This window comes from Brachyistius frenatus, unplaced genomic scaffold (assembly GCF_029030835.1).
Source record: "Brachyistius frenatus isolate BFR_SWC_R1_liver_20210118 unplaced genomic scaffold, ASM2903083v1 Contig_260, whole genome shotgun sequence".
Classification (NCBI taxonomy): Eukaryota; Metazoa; Chordata; class Actinopteri; family Embiotocidae; genus Brachyistius; species Brachyistius frenatus.
In genome coordinates, this window is record NW_027210859.1 from 125,001 (window position 1) to 138,602 (window position 13,602).

General features: G+C 45.7%; 1 protein-coding gene across 3 annotated transcripts in view; it reads right to left on the reverse strand.

Annotated features, from left to right (window-relative positions):
• peli1b (pellino E3 ubiquitin protein ligase 1b) overlaps window positions 1-13,602 on the reverse strand; it is a 34,770-nt gene that overhangs the window by 8,795 nt on the left and 12,373 nt on the right. For 2 of the 3 annotated variants that reach the window (XM_069721303.1, XM_069721304.1), the window contains one exon: window positions 5,378-5,720. In XM_069721303.1, coding sequence (XP_069577404.1) covers window positions 5,378-5,460 — 83 coding nt within the window. In that variant the 5' untranslated portion in view covers window positions 5,461-5,720. Of the gene's footprint in view, window positions 1-5,377; window positions 5,721-11,703; window positions 11,807-13,602 lie in introns of all 3 variants that reach the window. The other variant, XM_069721305.1, reaches the window with a different exon arrangement.

Sequence of the window (13,602 nt, forward strand, 5' to 3'; positions counted from 1 at the left end):
TGTGCTGTTGTGTCTCCAACAGTGTTCGCATGTCTCCGTGTGTGTGTGTGTGTGTGTGTGTGTGTGTGTGTGTGTGTGTGTGTGTGTGTGTGTGTGTGTGTGTGTGTGTGTGTGTGTGTGTGTGTGTGTGTGTGTGTGTGTGTGTGTGTGTGTGTGTGTGTGTCTTGCTTAATATCCTAAAGTAAGGAAACACTCATCATGTCCATCTACACTTCAGAGCTTCGACAGCGCGAGCTGACTTCATCCGACACGTCTGCGGACGGTTTGTGTCGGTGCTTTCACGAGAAAATGTGTTTCGAAAAACTAATAATCCTGAAGGTGGAGAGCTCTGACGTGACGCCGCAAAAGATGCTCACCGACAACCGTATATTAAAAGTGATTTAAAGGTCATTTTCTCATTTCATTTTCTCCTGCAGCCGGCGAGCTGTACTTTGAAACACAAAGCACACACACACACACACACACACACACACACACACACACACACACACACACACACACACACACACACACACATGTGTGTGTGTGTGTGTGTGTGTGTGTGTGGCACCTTCGACCCGTCTTTCTCTGAATATACAAATGTTTTATTCTTTATTCTTTATTGCACACATGTTTCAGATGAGCCGTCGCCGGTGTGAAGTGATTTTCCCGCCGGCGGCGTCGCAGCTTTCCAAACATCACCGTGCAGATAAACACCGCTTTAACGTTGTTATAAAACCAGAAGCCACAGAAGTTACGGACTACCCTGACTTCACCGACGTCCTGTAACTGCACTTTAAGCTCAATGAATGCGACGTGGTAATTCAGGACAGACTGCAAAGACTACACGATTCCTTCAGTATTTGTCATTATCTGCTGTAATTACATCAGTTTGCGGTATTGTTCTTTTAAATAGCATCTAAATCATGAAATACTTGGCCTTTGGCTAAGTAAAAAAAAAAATTGAAACTAAAAGAAATACAAAAAAATAAAAATAAAAAAAAATTCTTGACTCTTCCAAAACTTTCAGAACTTTTCAGAAGTTTTCCAAACAAGGAATAATTCAGTGATTAGATTCCTAAATACCGAACAACAGAGCAATAATGTCAAAGAAACTCTTCTGAGAGACATTCATACATTTAGAAACAAAGGGTCAATTGAAACCAGGCCTGCAGACACGTGTAATGTGTCCTGTAGTCCTGCTGTGTGAGACCTCAGCACCGTTGGAACGTGTCTTCGGCCAATCAGACGCCTGAAACAAACCCGCCCACCGTTCTGGGTTCGGTTAAGACGACACAGGCAGGTTGTTAGGACGCCCGGCCGGCAGCTAAATGTTTCTCAGAGAGAGCAGATCTGCCGGGATCAAACGGCGCTGGGAGGGTTTACGAGTAACCATGGAGAGGGAACAGAGCCACAGCAACGTTTGGGAAGAGTAACCATGGCAAGAGCGTAACCATGGTGAAGTTTAAGCCCGTATCCAGAGAGAGGGCAGGGCGGGCTGCTGGAGTGCGCTCAAAGTATTGCTGGCAGTTCAAACCCAGGTTCCCATGGGCAGCCGGGCCGTGTTGCGTGCACATACACGTATCCAAACACTCTCAAGGCAAAAAGTAGAAAAGGCCAAAGGTTGGCAACGAGTGTGTGTGTGTGTGTGTGTGTGTGTGTGTGTGTGTGTGTGTGTGTGTGTGTGTGTGTGTGTGTGTGTGTGTGTGTGTGTGTGTGTGTGTGTGTGTGTGTGTGTGTGTGTGTGTGTGTGTGTGTATACAAGTTGTTTATACCGAGAGACAGGAAGAACCAGACTTCGGAAAAAGTTAGTCTGAGTGTGCAGACACATTCTGTATTCTGCAGTTCCCACAATTAGCAGCACGCTTGTGCGTGCGTGCGTGCGTGTGTGTGTGTGTGTGCGTGTGTGTGTGTGTGTGTGTGTGTGTGTGTGTGTGTGTGTGTGTGCTCCCTCCAAACACTAATAAACTGAAGCCCAGTGTGCAGCAACGAGCTAGCACTCATAACAGTAAACTTATAAAAGCATAAAGACAGGTTGTGCAGGCGATTGCTTCACGGCTGATTCGCCCTCTTTTGTCTTTGTTTACGTGTTAACATGACCTGGTCATTACACAGAAGTACGAAGGTTTATTTTCTTTAAACATACTCCGCTTGGAGAAAGTTTCAAATTGCCGCACTTACTAAAAACAAGTGAGCTCTTTCTCCGTGTTTGAACCTATACGCTCTCACACGTGAACGATTATTCTGCTAATACAACACAGTGGGTCAATGCACTTAAGTTTAATGGCATTCATGAGGAGTCAACCCACAAAAGATTCAAATAAAGTATTTCCACAAACATGCCTGTGGACACACAATTACTATGCTAATGCAGAAGTCGAAGAGGCCCTGTTTAAAATAAATAAATAAAAAACATGGATGTCCAGCGCGCCTGTAAACAAGACCGTCCCCGGAGACGCTGCCGCTTTCCTCCGGATTAGGCCATTAGCTTCGTCGGGCTTCAAACATGGCAACGTTGCGCTGTTAGTGAGGGAGTTCAGACGCAACAATGTGCTGCGTGTTGATGGGTTCGTATTTGTGAGCGTGAGCTTGTTCGTGGTTCCACGGGAGTCACGAACAGCAAGCGGAGCTCCAGACGGGTGGAGTTTACTGCAGCTGAGATATCCTTTCAGCAGGACAATGAAAACCCTTCAGACCGGGATCCAAGTGGTTTATTACAGCCGTCCTTTGTATCCCGACAACCACTTAGTAAACTTAAAATCAACAATAACGACTGTAACGATCCAGGTTTGGCACCGTTCACCCATCGTACTACTTTCTGTGCCATCGAGGAGTTCACGCCTTCACTTCTGCAACACCTGGCGGCGAGTCAGAAGCATTGTTTTTTTTTAAACTGGTTTGAGATTTTCCTTGACAGTCGTTTCCCACAATCTGGTTTCGGAGAGTTTTGTTTGAGCGACGTTGTCGCGGCCGGAGAAAGGGAGCGACGCTCGCCAGCTCGAGCAGCGCGCGGCGGTAACCCTCGGGTGCCGAGCTCATTCGCAGCATGAGCATCCAAATGCTAACTTGATATTATCGTCGCGGTGACGTATTCGCTTCCACCGCGAAAGGCCGAAGGACGGAGCGCGGCGCTAATGTCGGGGTTCGGCGTTCGACTCCCAGGACCTTCGTTTTCAGCGAACCCTTTAAAAGGTTTCAAAGAGCGCGGCGCGCGACTCCTCCTGTCGCCGAGCAAAACGTGGCCCCCGCTAACCTCATAAAAAGGGTGGCCTGACCTAGAAATCGAAAACTAGGAGCGGAAAAAAGCAGAGCAAAACGGAAAGCTACAGTTCTACCTTGTAAAGACATGGAAGTGTGTTTACTGCTCGCTGCGTTTTTTTTTTTTTTTTTTTTTTTTTTCCACCGGGGGGGAAAAAAAAAATTTCCACGGTCATCTCCCTGACAATACCGCTCCAGCACAACCCAGAACAACAAACTGTGAGTCAGCTGTGAAACCAGCTGTGTGTGTGTGTGTGTGTGTGTGTGTGAGAGACGTGAAAAAAATGTGTGTGCACAAGTGTGCGTGCGTGTGTGTGCATGTAAGGAGTCTTTCCGACATCTGCATTCCTCTGTGGAGTGGGCTGGGATGGGGAGTGGAGTGGAATAGCCCTTTGGGGAATAAACAGGAGACGGACAGATACAGGAAGTCCTTCACTGTCGGTTCTTAGAAAGTGTGTGTGTGTGTGTGTGTGTGTGTGTGTGTGTGTGTGTGTGTGTGTGTGTGTGTGTGTGTGTGTGTGTGTGTGTGTGTGTGTGTGTGTGTGGTTATACATGTCTTCTATGCTGAAGCTGCAGGGTGGAGTGGAAGGTTTTTCCTACAGCTGACTCTGTGGAATCAGAAAAAAAAATAAAAAATAAAAAATCTCTGCAGGAAGAGAAAGCCGAGGCGTTTCAGACGAGTCTCCGCCGGCTGCTGTCGGCCAAAACCGATCTCATCTCGCAGCGTATCGAACGACGCGATTCGTCACGACCGCCCCCCCAAAAAAAAAAAAAAAAATACTCCGTTCCGACGCCGCTTATTATCTGGACTGGACGAAAGAAATGTCGACGCTGTTTGTGTTGCTTTCTAGTAACACATCCCAGTTTGAATGCTTGTCGTTGATTGTTAAACGACCAATCGGAGTGCCTCTAAGTCTTGGCTGTATATTCCTGCGGGACTCTTGGTCTCGTTGTCACCACCATTTCCATTGTTCTTAAGCTGTGATTACCTCTTTAATTACAAAGTGCCGTCTTTGGCACTCAGTGTAAACAAAAGAACAATAAAAAGTCAGGTCAAATATAAACCGAATTGTGTGCCGCACTGTTTGTCTGTATGGGGGTAATTAAAACTTTCCTGTTTGCTGGAGTTCATTAAACAAACATAAATTATGCTTACATTTAATATGACCAAAACACATGGTGTGTGACCTTCTAAAAAGGTCCAACAAATGCTTTGTCTTCCTCGTAAAACATTAGCAAAACCCATTTCATTGAATAATTTGAATTTATTTACGTCTGTGTTTACTTGCCGGCAGTCTTATTTCCTGCAGTGCCATCGAACAGCAGAACAGGAAACCCCCCCGGGGAGGATATGCATCGTGTTTTTCACAGTGTGTCTTAATTAAAACTGTCTAATTGTTTAAAAATGCATGTTTCAGTAACTGCCTTCAGTAAAATACGCCGCGGCAACTCAAACCAGAAAACAAACACACACACACACACACACACACACACACACACACACACACACACACACACACACACACACACACACACACACACACACACACACACAGAAGGTGAGATTTTCATGTGACTCTGAATCCAGCACTCAAAACTTCTCCTGTGAAATGCTGATAGAGCCAAAACCAACTGTGACGTCATCAAATCCTTTTGTTTTGTTTGATCACCTCAAACCCAGAGAGAGTTTCCTCTGATGTGAGGCAAGAAAAGGCAACGAAACAAACACCTGAGCGGCCGGGGCCGTCGCGCGTCGGCCATTTCGGATGGAAACTTTCGTAGTTTCTGAACTGCACCGTTTAAAAAGAACTTCCAACTAATTATTTCACGTGATGTTTACGGGATTGAAGTGCGTGGAAATGTGACGAACGATATTATTCTGCGTCTGCTTGTTTAATCCAAAAACGCGATCAAATCACGAGCATCTCACCCCACAGTTCCTTCTACCGGCTTCTTATCAAGGCCATAAGATAGTTGTCATGGAAACACTGTAAGCAAACCGTGGCTCTGAGACCGGTACTTTATCTTGGTCTTCCAGTAAAACCTATTTACTGCCGCAGATGAACCAATAAAAGAGTGAAACAAATTCAGGGTGGTGTATTCTGGATGTCGTGATGAGTGTCGGTGATTTGTTGCTTACCCCAGCACAATGAGCTCTCCGTACTTCACTGGCACTTTGGTGGAGGCGGTGGTGGAGATGTTTTCCTGCTCCGGGGAGAACATTGGGCACGGCTGATTGACGGGGTTTCGGAGGCGGAGGGGAGGAACGACGGGTTGAGATCCAACAGGGTGATGGGAGGCAGGAACGGGAAAGGAGGGGTGGGGGGAGGGGGGGGGGGGGTGAAAGGTGCTGATCGAATGGAGCACGGAGGGGGAGGTGGGGAGGAGAGGAGGAGGAGAAGGAAGGGGAAGGGTCAGCTGAGCCTCAGCTCCACCCTTTCATGCTTCATGTGCCCGTCTCTCGCAGCAACACTCGTCCCGCCCTGCGGAGAAAAAAAAAGAAGATTACCGCTGAGATTAGTGGGTTTACTCGAGATTGGCCGAACAGGAAGAAGCAGGATTCAAAAGAAATCTCTATCTGTACATTTAATATCTGTATATTCCACATGGTATTTTATTTCAAACTGACAGTTTCTAATGACGACAACAACAAAAAAAAACATTCCGTCTTTTGGGTTAGATTCTACCTCCTGAAAACCTTCCACAGAATAATAGATGTGATTTAAAGTGAGCATGCGAGTGCCGCAGTTTTAGTCCAGGAAGTAGACATTTTATGATAATATCAATAAGCAGACAGACCACAAACTTTGGTAGAAAGGTTTTGTCTTTAAACTTTCCGGGTGTAATTTATGTACTACTTGCTCTTCCATGTTTTTTAGCTACATTTTACACACATATGGTTAAAATAATGGTGAATAAATAAACTTTTTGAAATTGCATATTTTGAATCAAACACGTCTTTGTGGGTGGACCACGTGCACCCAAGTCTCCCACAAACTTTGGGTACAAAGCTGAAATACATGTAGCTGCACAGTCCCGGTAGATTACTCTGTGATTTCAACGCTGTATGGCTCATGGTCGTCGTGGTGACAGATGAAAATGAAAACCACTTTGATGACTTTACAGATATTTTAAAGTCCTGTCTCATGCTGTGCAAAGTTCTGGTGTTCAAACATGGATCTGTTCTTCAGATTGGACCTCCCGGACTGCATTTCATGTCTCCCATCAGTAACTGAAACAAAATCCCCGATAGATGCTACGTTTTGCTTTTCTTTTTTTTTTTTTATGCTCGTCCCCTTAATGCGGCAATTATTAACCAACTAGTTATTAAAATTCAAGTACCCTGCTCGTCCAAATTTAGTAAATGTATTCCAACTCCTACTGGTTGTTCAGGGAGCTTACATGGGGAGGGATGGGACGTACTGGAATACGGGAGTATGCAGTTTCAGGGACCGAAGCAGAAGGATAAGAGGCACTTCAAATTGTGAAAAGAAAAAAAAAAAAAGAAAAACTATGCCCATTAACCTGACATAGCCTGACTATGACGAATATATTTGGATTGGTAACGGTGGAAAACATACACCACACGCTTCATCCCGCAAAGTTTCAAATGCTCTTCATCCTTACATCGGGGACTAGTGTAAGTGTAAGTGACTTTGTCTTCCTGAGTGAGGTGAGTGTCTGTCTGTGTATTTATGTTTTGAGTCATTTTTCTGAAGTCAGCATTTAAACCCGGCTTTCAAAATACACAGGAAATCTCAGAAAGGAGAAGAGAAAGACAGCGCGTGTGAGAAGGCATGAGAAAAAGGAGAGGATGGACTTCCTGTTACTGCAATCTGAGGCAGATCAGTACGTCTAAGTCATGACCTTTCTTGTTCGGTGTATCACACACACACCCCCCTCCCACTCATAAGACAAAAAAAGCACAATATAATTAGGCCAAGCTAACATTTCCAAACAATAACCTCATCACTTCCGGTCACTTGTCCTCATCACGCAAAATACTTCTACAATTCCCAGAGTGCCTATCAGCTAAGACAATGCAAAACCACACATTAAGAAAGGATAGGAAGTAAAGGGTTTCGATGATGAGTGGGGATGGAGGGCGGGCAGGAAGGCTCATATAGTCCCATTACACCGAGTGGGAGAACTTTGTGCAGGAGATTTTCCAAGTGATGATTTCACACACAATGTGAAGAATTATTTCGTAGGGATGGATGTCAACAGTTAAGACCTATGAAACCATCAACAAACGTCACCTGGTGTCTTCTAAATGTCGAGCAACAACAACGTACTCTGAGGCTCGTACGACATGTTACGACACCCACAACATTAGGCAGACTGAAATTCACACCTCCAGCTCACAATGCTCGGCGAGGGCATCGCTGCACCGCATTTTAGATGCATAAGCACAAGCGGTTCCCACGCAGAAACAGGAAGTTACAGGGTGTTTACACCGACACCAGCTTTCAGTACAGGTTGACCAGTTTTGATTCACTTGTGGGTATTGCGGAGTTTCCAGATTGCATCTACACAACAAAGTCTCCACCCTATCTGATGAAGGAAAATCTTACAACGGCACAGCTTTTTACACATCGTAAATATTATAGCATATAGCGAGAGGAATCTTTGGATTGTAGTGAACACTTAAAAGGTCCAATCCAAACAGTTTATTTTGGTTTAACTGGCCTGGTTTGAGTCCCGTACCTTGCAGCCTACCTCCCCACACAATGGTACAAATTGAATATTTTCACAGCCTCACACTCGGAGAGGTGACGCCGAGTCTTAACTCGCATCTCGCTCCCAAGCGTGTTCTCCTGTTAACAAACGCTGATAACAACAGAGCTATATTTAGTGTATCGCACCTCAACACGGCTGCGAACTACAATCAGATGCACGAAACACAGGGAGGGTAGAGGGGGGGGGGGGGAAGGTGAAACAGCGGTGACACGGGTAGGAAAAAGAAAAAAAACAACATCGCACCGAGGTTTTGGACACGTTCAAGACGAGCACTTTGTTTAGTTCCTCCAGCAACAGCGTGCTGACATTTTAACGGAGGTCGGCAGGTGGTGGGGACGGCTGCGAAGCTTTTCAGCTTCTTCTGACAGAAACCAGCGCCGTAATCTAGATGTAAGCCGAAGGGCCACCTGCTTCCCTTTCAGAAGTGGTTAATCCGACTCGCCCTGAAACGGCCAATTCACACGCAGCATTATAACACAACGCTCCCGTGTGCAGAGTCAGTAGCGTCGAGGGAAACTGTTGGCTGACTTGCTGAGGAATAGATTTATTTATTTTTTAACCTGTGGATCCAGACACATGCAGACAAAGGAAACATTGCTCTGGGTGCTCTGGGTCCGTTTATTGAACACCGGAGAGCTGAATTATCTTTCTGTCTCAACCCTGCTGTTATCAATAAATTAACAGTATTAACATTCTCATATTTGCTCTCTCCCATGTAGCTCAACGACATCACCCAACATATAAAGTTTACCACGGACTGCACTTTTCAATAAAACATTTAAGAGGTAGTAAAGAGAATGCTTCGAAGTAATATTATATTCCATCTCTGCCAATAGAGCCTCCTAAATCCTGCACACTCGACCTTTAAATATACTCGTGATATAATATGATACCATCAAAATTGATCTTTTGAATTTTCTGGCAGCTTTATTGTGCTTAAACTAAATGCTGAAACTTCTTATTTCCTCAAATGAGGATTCCGCTGAGGAAAACCTGCATTTTGTAATATTGATTTTTCATCGCTAAGTTGGCCGAGGCCCGGAAAGTGAGGTAATTGTTTAAAGCCGTCTTCCCTCGTCCGCATGCGCCGCGCGTACGGGTGTGTACGTGCATTTTTTTTTAAGTGTCTGACTTAAGCTGCCGGCCTCTGCAGCTCTTCATGACACAGCTCGGCGTGGCCGCGGGCCAACTGCTGCTTAGCTACCGAGACACACAGCGCTACAACAATGGGGGCCGCAGCTCGGCGAGGCCGACTCCGCCGGGTCGGGGTCACGGACTCTGACAGCGAGAACAGCAACCTCACACGGTCCCGACGCCTTCGTGGGAAACCGGCGCGGACGACACCTGCCATTCACGTGACAAACGACTACACACACACACACACACACACACACACACACACACACACACACACACACACACACAACACACACACACTTCATGTTAGCATGGAGGCAGGGCAACAGCTGCACTTCTTTTTTTTTTTCAATTTTTTTTTTTTTTTTTATGCATTGCCAACTTCGCCGCAGTGCAACATGTCAAACTGTCCTATTTAGCACATGCCAAAGAGCAAGAGGCAGTCGCGCCCAGGGAAAACGGAGCCGGCATCAATCCACCGTGTCATATTCACTCCGCCACGAGCTTTCATGTTGACTTTGAGGCTGCGTTAATGCCCGAGAAGGCTGCTGTTATGGTAAATTGAAGCGTGACACACTTTCAGGATCACAAGGCACGCCTGCGTGGAAACAAACAACTTGACTATGGAGTGGGTGTTTTTCGGCTTGTAGGTCAAGAACCAAAAACTGGGTCAGGATATACTCTAACAGGGTCACACAACCCTAACCCTAACCCAAAAGAGGGACTCGGATGGGGGAACTACGGCGTTAGCCGATCTGCAAAGCCTACCGCTCGGCCCGAAGGAAAAAAGGCAGGTCATGACAACACGACACCTACATATCAGGAATATTTGTGAGGGTGTTACAACTCTTGATTTTGTAGCTGCAATGCTTTTCAAACCGTTTGTCCAAATGTAATTAAAACCTTCAATTCCCAACACAGAAACGTCCAGGGAAGGAACATAATATAAACCAACTCAAAAATGTTACATGGGAGTCTTTAGCCTTAATCCAATTTTACACTGGGCATAAAAAAAAAGAAGGAACAATTAACATGTCATTTTGGCGGTGAGCTTCATAAAGTTGTCGCGCGTTAACTGGTTTTGGCTGAAACGGGTGCACACCGGGACGATCTTTGTTGTAAAGACGATGGACACAAGTTTGATTCGGCAGAAAAAAAGAAAGCTGCGGACCTCCTGCATGGTGCCGCATCTTCATTACTGGAAAGTGGTAATGATATCCTTTTGGTAAAGTGGGTCATCGGATCAATAAATAATCAGAGATGCCTGGCATTGACGCCGAGAGGAGGACATGATTCTGGCTTCCTGGGCACGCAGAGCAATTTAATATGAAGCACACCTGCTGTCCAGTGAGAAAACAAAACGCTGGACTCTGTTTTCAGTAGAAAACGCTACGTAATTAGGGATTTTCTTTGGCCAAAATGTGGTGATTCTACAATAGGTTTACAGTTCTAGTTGATGCCATTTAATAACATTTGCTCCTTCGTCTGTATTTGTGCACCAAGACAAATTCCTTTCTGAAAATACATCCAACCCACTCGGCTTGTCTCGTGTTTCTTTTGCTGAAAAGGGACGGTAAAAAAAAATCACACGTCAGCAAAATTGACCAGCTGTTTTCCAGAACGTGTTCGGACACCTCCAGGTCCTTCGTTATGACCCTCAAAGAGGCCGCTGATATTCTGCCTCGCGGGGTAAAACGAGATGTCGGCACAATGTCGGCTGACAGCGGAGGACAGATGTGTTAACGTGGGTGTGTGAGCAAAGCATGAGAGATCTAACGGAGGGGGGAAAAACAACAAAGAAAAACAAGCTCATCCCACAACTTGTGGCTGCTGTGATCTCTGTCGAAGCCCTTCGTTGAAGCAGGTCATCAGATAATCATCCCGGTATTACTGTCTCTCACCACATCCTCCAACACTGAGGCTTTCAGGCATCTCGCACCTTTCATGTTCTTACGAGCGAGACGAGTATGCAGGAGGCTTTGAGCTCCCCAGCTGTTTCCTGCTGAGCTGCACAATCACGTGCTCTTCAGAAGCTTACAGCAACAATTTTCCAAAAACAGAAAGTCTCTCTCCGCCTTTCCCTCCTCTTCAGTCTTTTCATCTCTGCATCCCCTGACAAACAAGTTCCCCCTATTTCAAACAGTTGATAAGACGATGGATGGGTGGGTAGGGGGAGGGGGGCTGCTAAGAAGTCTCTCCTTCTTATTTGTTTTCTAGAGATCCATCTGAAAATAATCCCATCATTAATTAGAAATTAGGCCGCAAGAAGCGCCATGTTTGGGGGGGGGGAGGAAGGGGGGGCGTGTCTTGTTTGATTGACAGGCTCGTGGTGCAGGTAGGTAAACTTTGCTCCGCTGTGATCCAGATGCTGGTCGTCCAGTTGGCAGCAGGGCGCTCAGACTTTATAAACAGCGACAGGACATGTGCTCGTTGCTTCCGACCGCCGTCTGTTTGGCAACCTGATGTTTTCATATCACAGATGACGGACAATGAAGTCAATAAAAAAAATTAGGTCGACTGTACGGAGGTTTAATGTGAAGCTCAGCGTGAACAAAAGACGGTAGGAGCGAGCGTGCTCAGCTGATCTACCTCACGCTGCTAAGAATCCGACCGACCTCGGCCTCTTCCGACAAAAGCTTCCTTTATCCAGAATCCCACTCGGAGAGGAACGCCGGCCCACTTCACCCGTGTCCTGTTTGGAAAAGCAGGGTGAGTCTTTCAGCTGGCCGGCGGAGACGAGTCATGTCCGTGTGCTCGATCTCACCCCCCCCCCCCCCACCCCGAAGGAAAGGAGCGAGACTTCAAGGAAAGGAGGTGATTTTGCCGCCTCGGCATGACCGCCAGCTTCCTGTCTGCGTCCGTGGTCCAGCAGCATTTCTATCGCAACGATATCCAGGATTTTTTTTTTTTTTTTTAAACTGCAATAACAATATGCAACAGGCATCATATGATGCTCTGAAATGTGCTTTCACCCAATAAATCTTATTGGTAGAAAATGTTAGATATATCTATAAAACACATATTTCTCCATATAAAATGGACATTTCTTAAAAGAAAACAATTAAACAATAAGTTTAAATAACAAACATAAGTTGTAACATAAAAATATTGAACTGTTTTAATGGGAAAATAAAGGTCTTTTTTTTACAGTGGTCTACTTTACCCCACGACTGAGGGAGAGTACACTGTAAAATGTACTTTTGTCAGAATTTCACAGCCATAAACTCCAAACTTTAAGACCTCTAATCAGTGAGGGGTGACGGGGTGAAGCCTTTGAGGAGCGACAGGTTATTTTAACATGGTAAAACAGACTCCAGACTTCACTACAAAGCGACCTCAGTTAGACGCTCCACCGTTAACTTGAAGGGTGGAGTTAGGCATCTGCACTTAGCCTCAAAACGTCTCCAATCAAACGCAGCACAAGAAAAAAGAAAATTGCATTCAGCTTGATAACGAGTTGAGGTTTTTCCCTCCGAGAGGACCTCCGTGTGAGGGGAGCCAGCGCCACGTCAGCACCTCCGATCACAAACCTCAACTTCCTGCGACAAACACCAGCTGCTCGGCGGGATGTTTGACTCAGTGAGAACGCAAAATTTATTGTGAGCTTTTGTGTTTTCAGATACATTGAAATGTGGCTGCAAAGGCAGCGGCTGGTGGGGCAGCCGTTCCCATAACTAACTGGTCTAACTGGATTAGGGCCCTCGTCCACCAAAGTGACTTTCCCTGAGCGCAGAGGTTGTTGTTTTTTTTGTTTTTTTCATCTATTTTTTCGGGCGCTGAATGCGAGCACTGAACATTCACCGCTTTTTTTTGTGGAGGGCGTTGAAACATTGTGTAGGGCGTTGAAACATTTTTAACTTTGGGGGAAAACGCTGCGCTCGTCACTTTTGCTTTTTACCCGGCCGTCCAATCACAGTGAAGGAGGGGCGGGACAAAATGCCAAATTATCGTTAACCCACATGGACCTGTGGGTCCGTCCGGTCGTCCCTTCATCCAAAGCGAGTACTTCCACGGATATTCTCTATTATAGCAACCAAAGTGCTCTTGAGCAAGGCACTGAAACCCACAGCAGATTACAACTAAATGTTAACCAACATTTAAAGTTTTATGCAGATGGCAGAGGTAAAAAAATACATGTGAATAATACCAAAAAAAAGCTTTATGGATCTGGATATCAGTCATCTGTTTATGGGCTGTTTAAGGAGGAAGGAGCAGGAGGTGAAAAGTTTCCTACAGTTTCTTGGAATGTCTTTCATTGTTTTTTTCCAAACGGTGACTAAAAACGGAGCATCGTGCAGCACATCACGCCGGAGGTTTTATCATCGCAGGAGAAAGGGAGGACGGCCGGGTCTGACCAGAAACCTCATCCTTGTAAGTGGCGTCCGTCCTAAAAACAGTTTCACTCGAACGGCGTTGAATAACGAGTCGAATCCGCTGTTCACAACTACAAATTATGGTTACGTATGTTGGAGATTTCCGGATCGACTG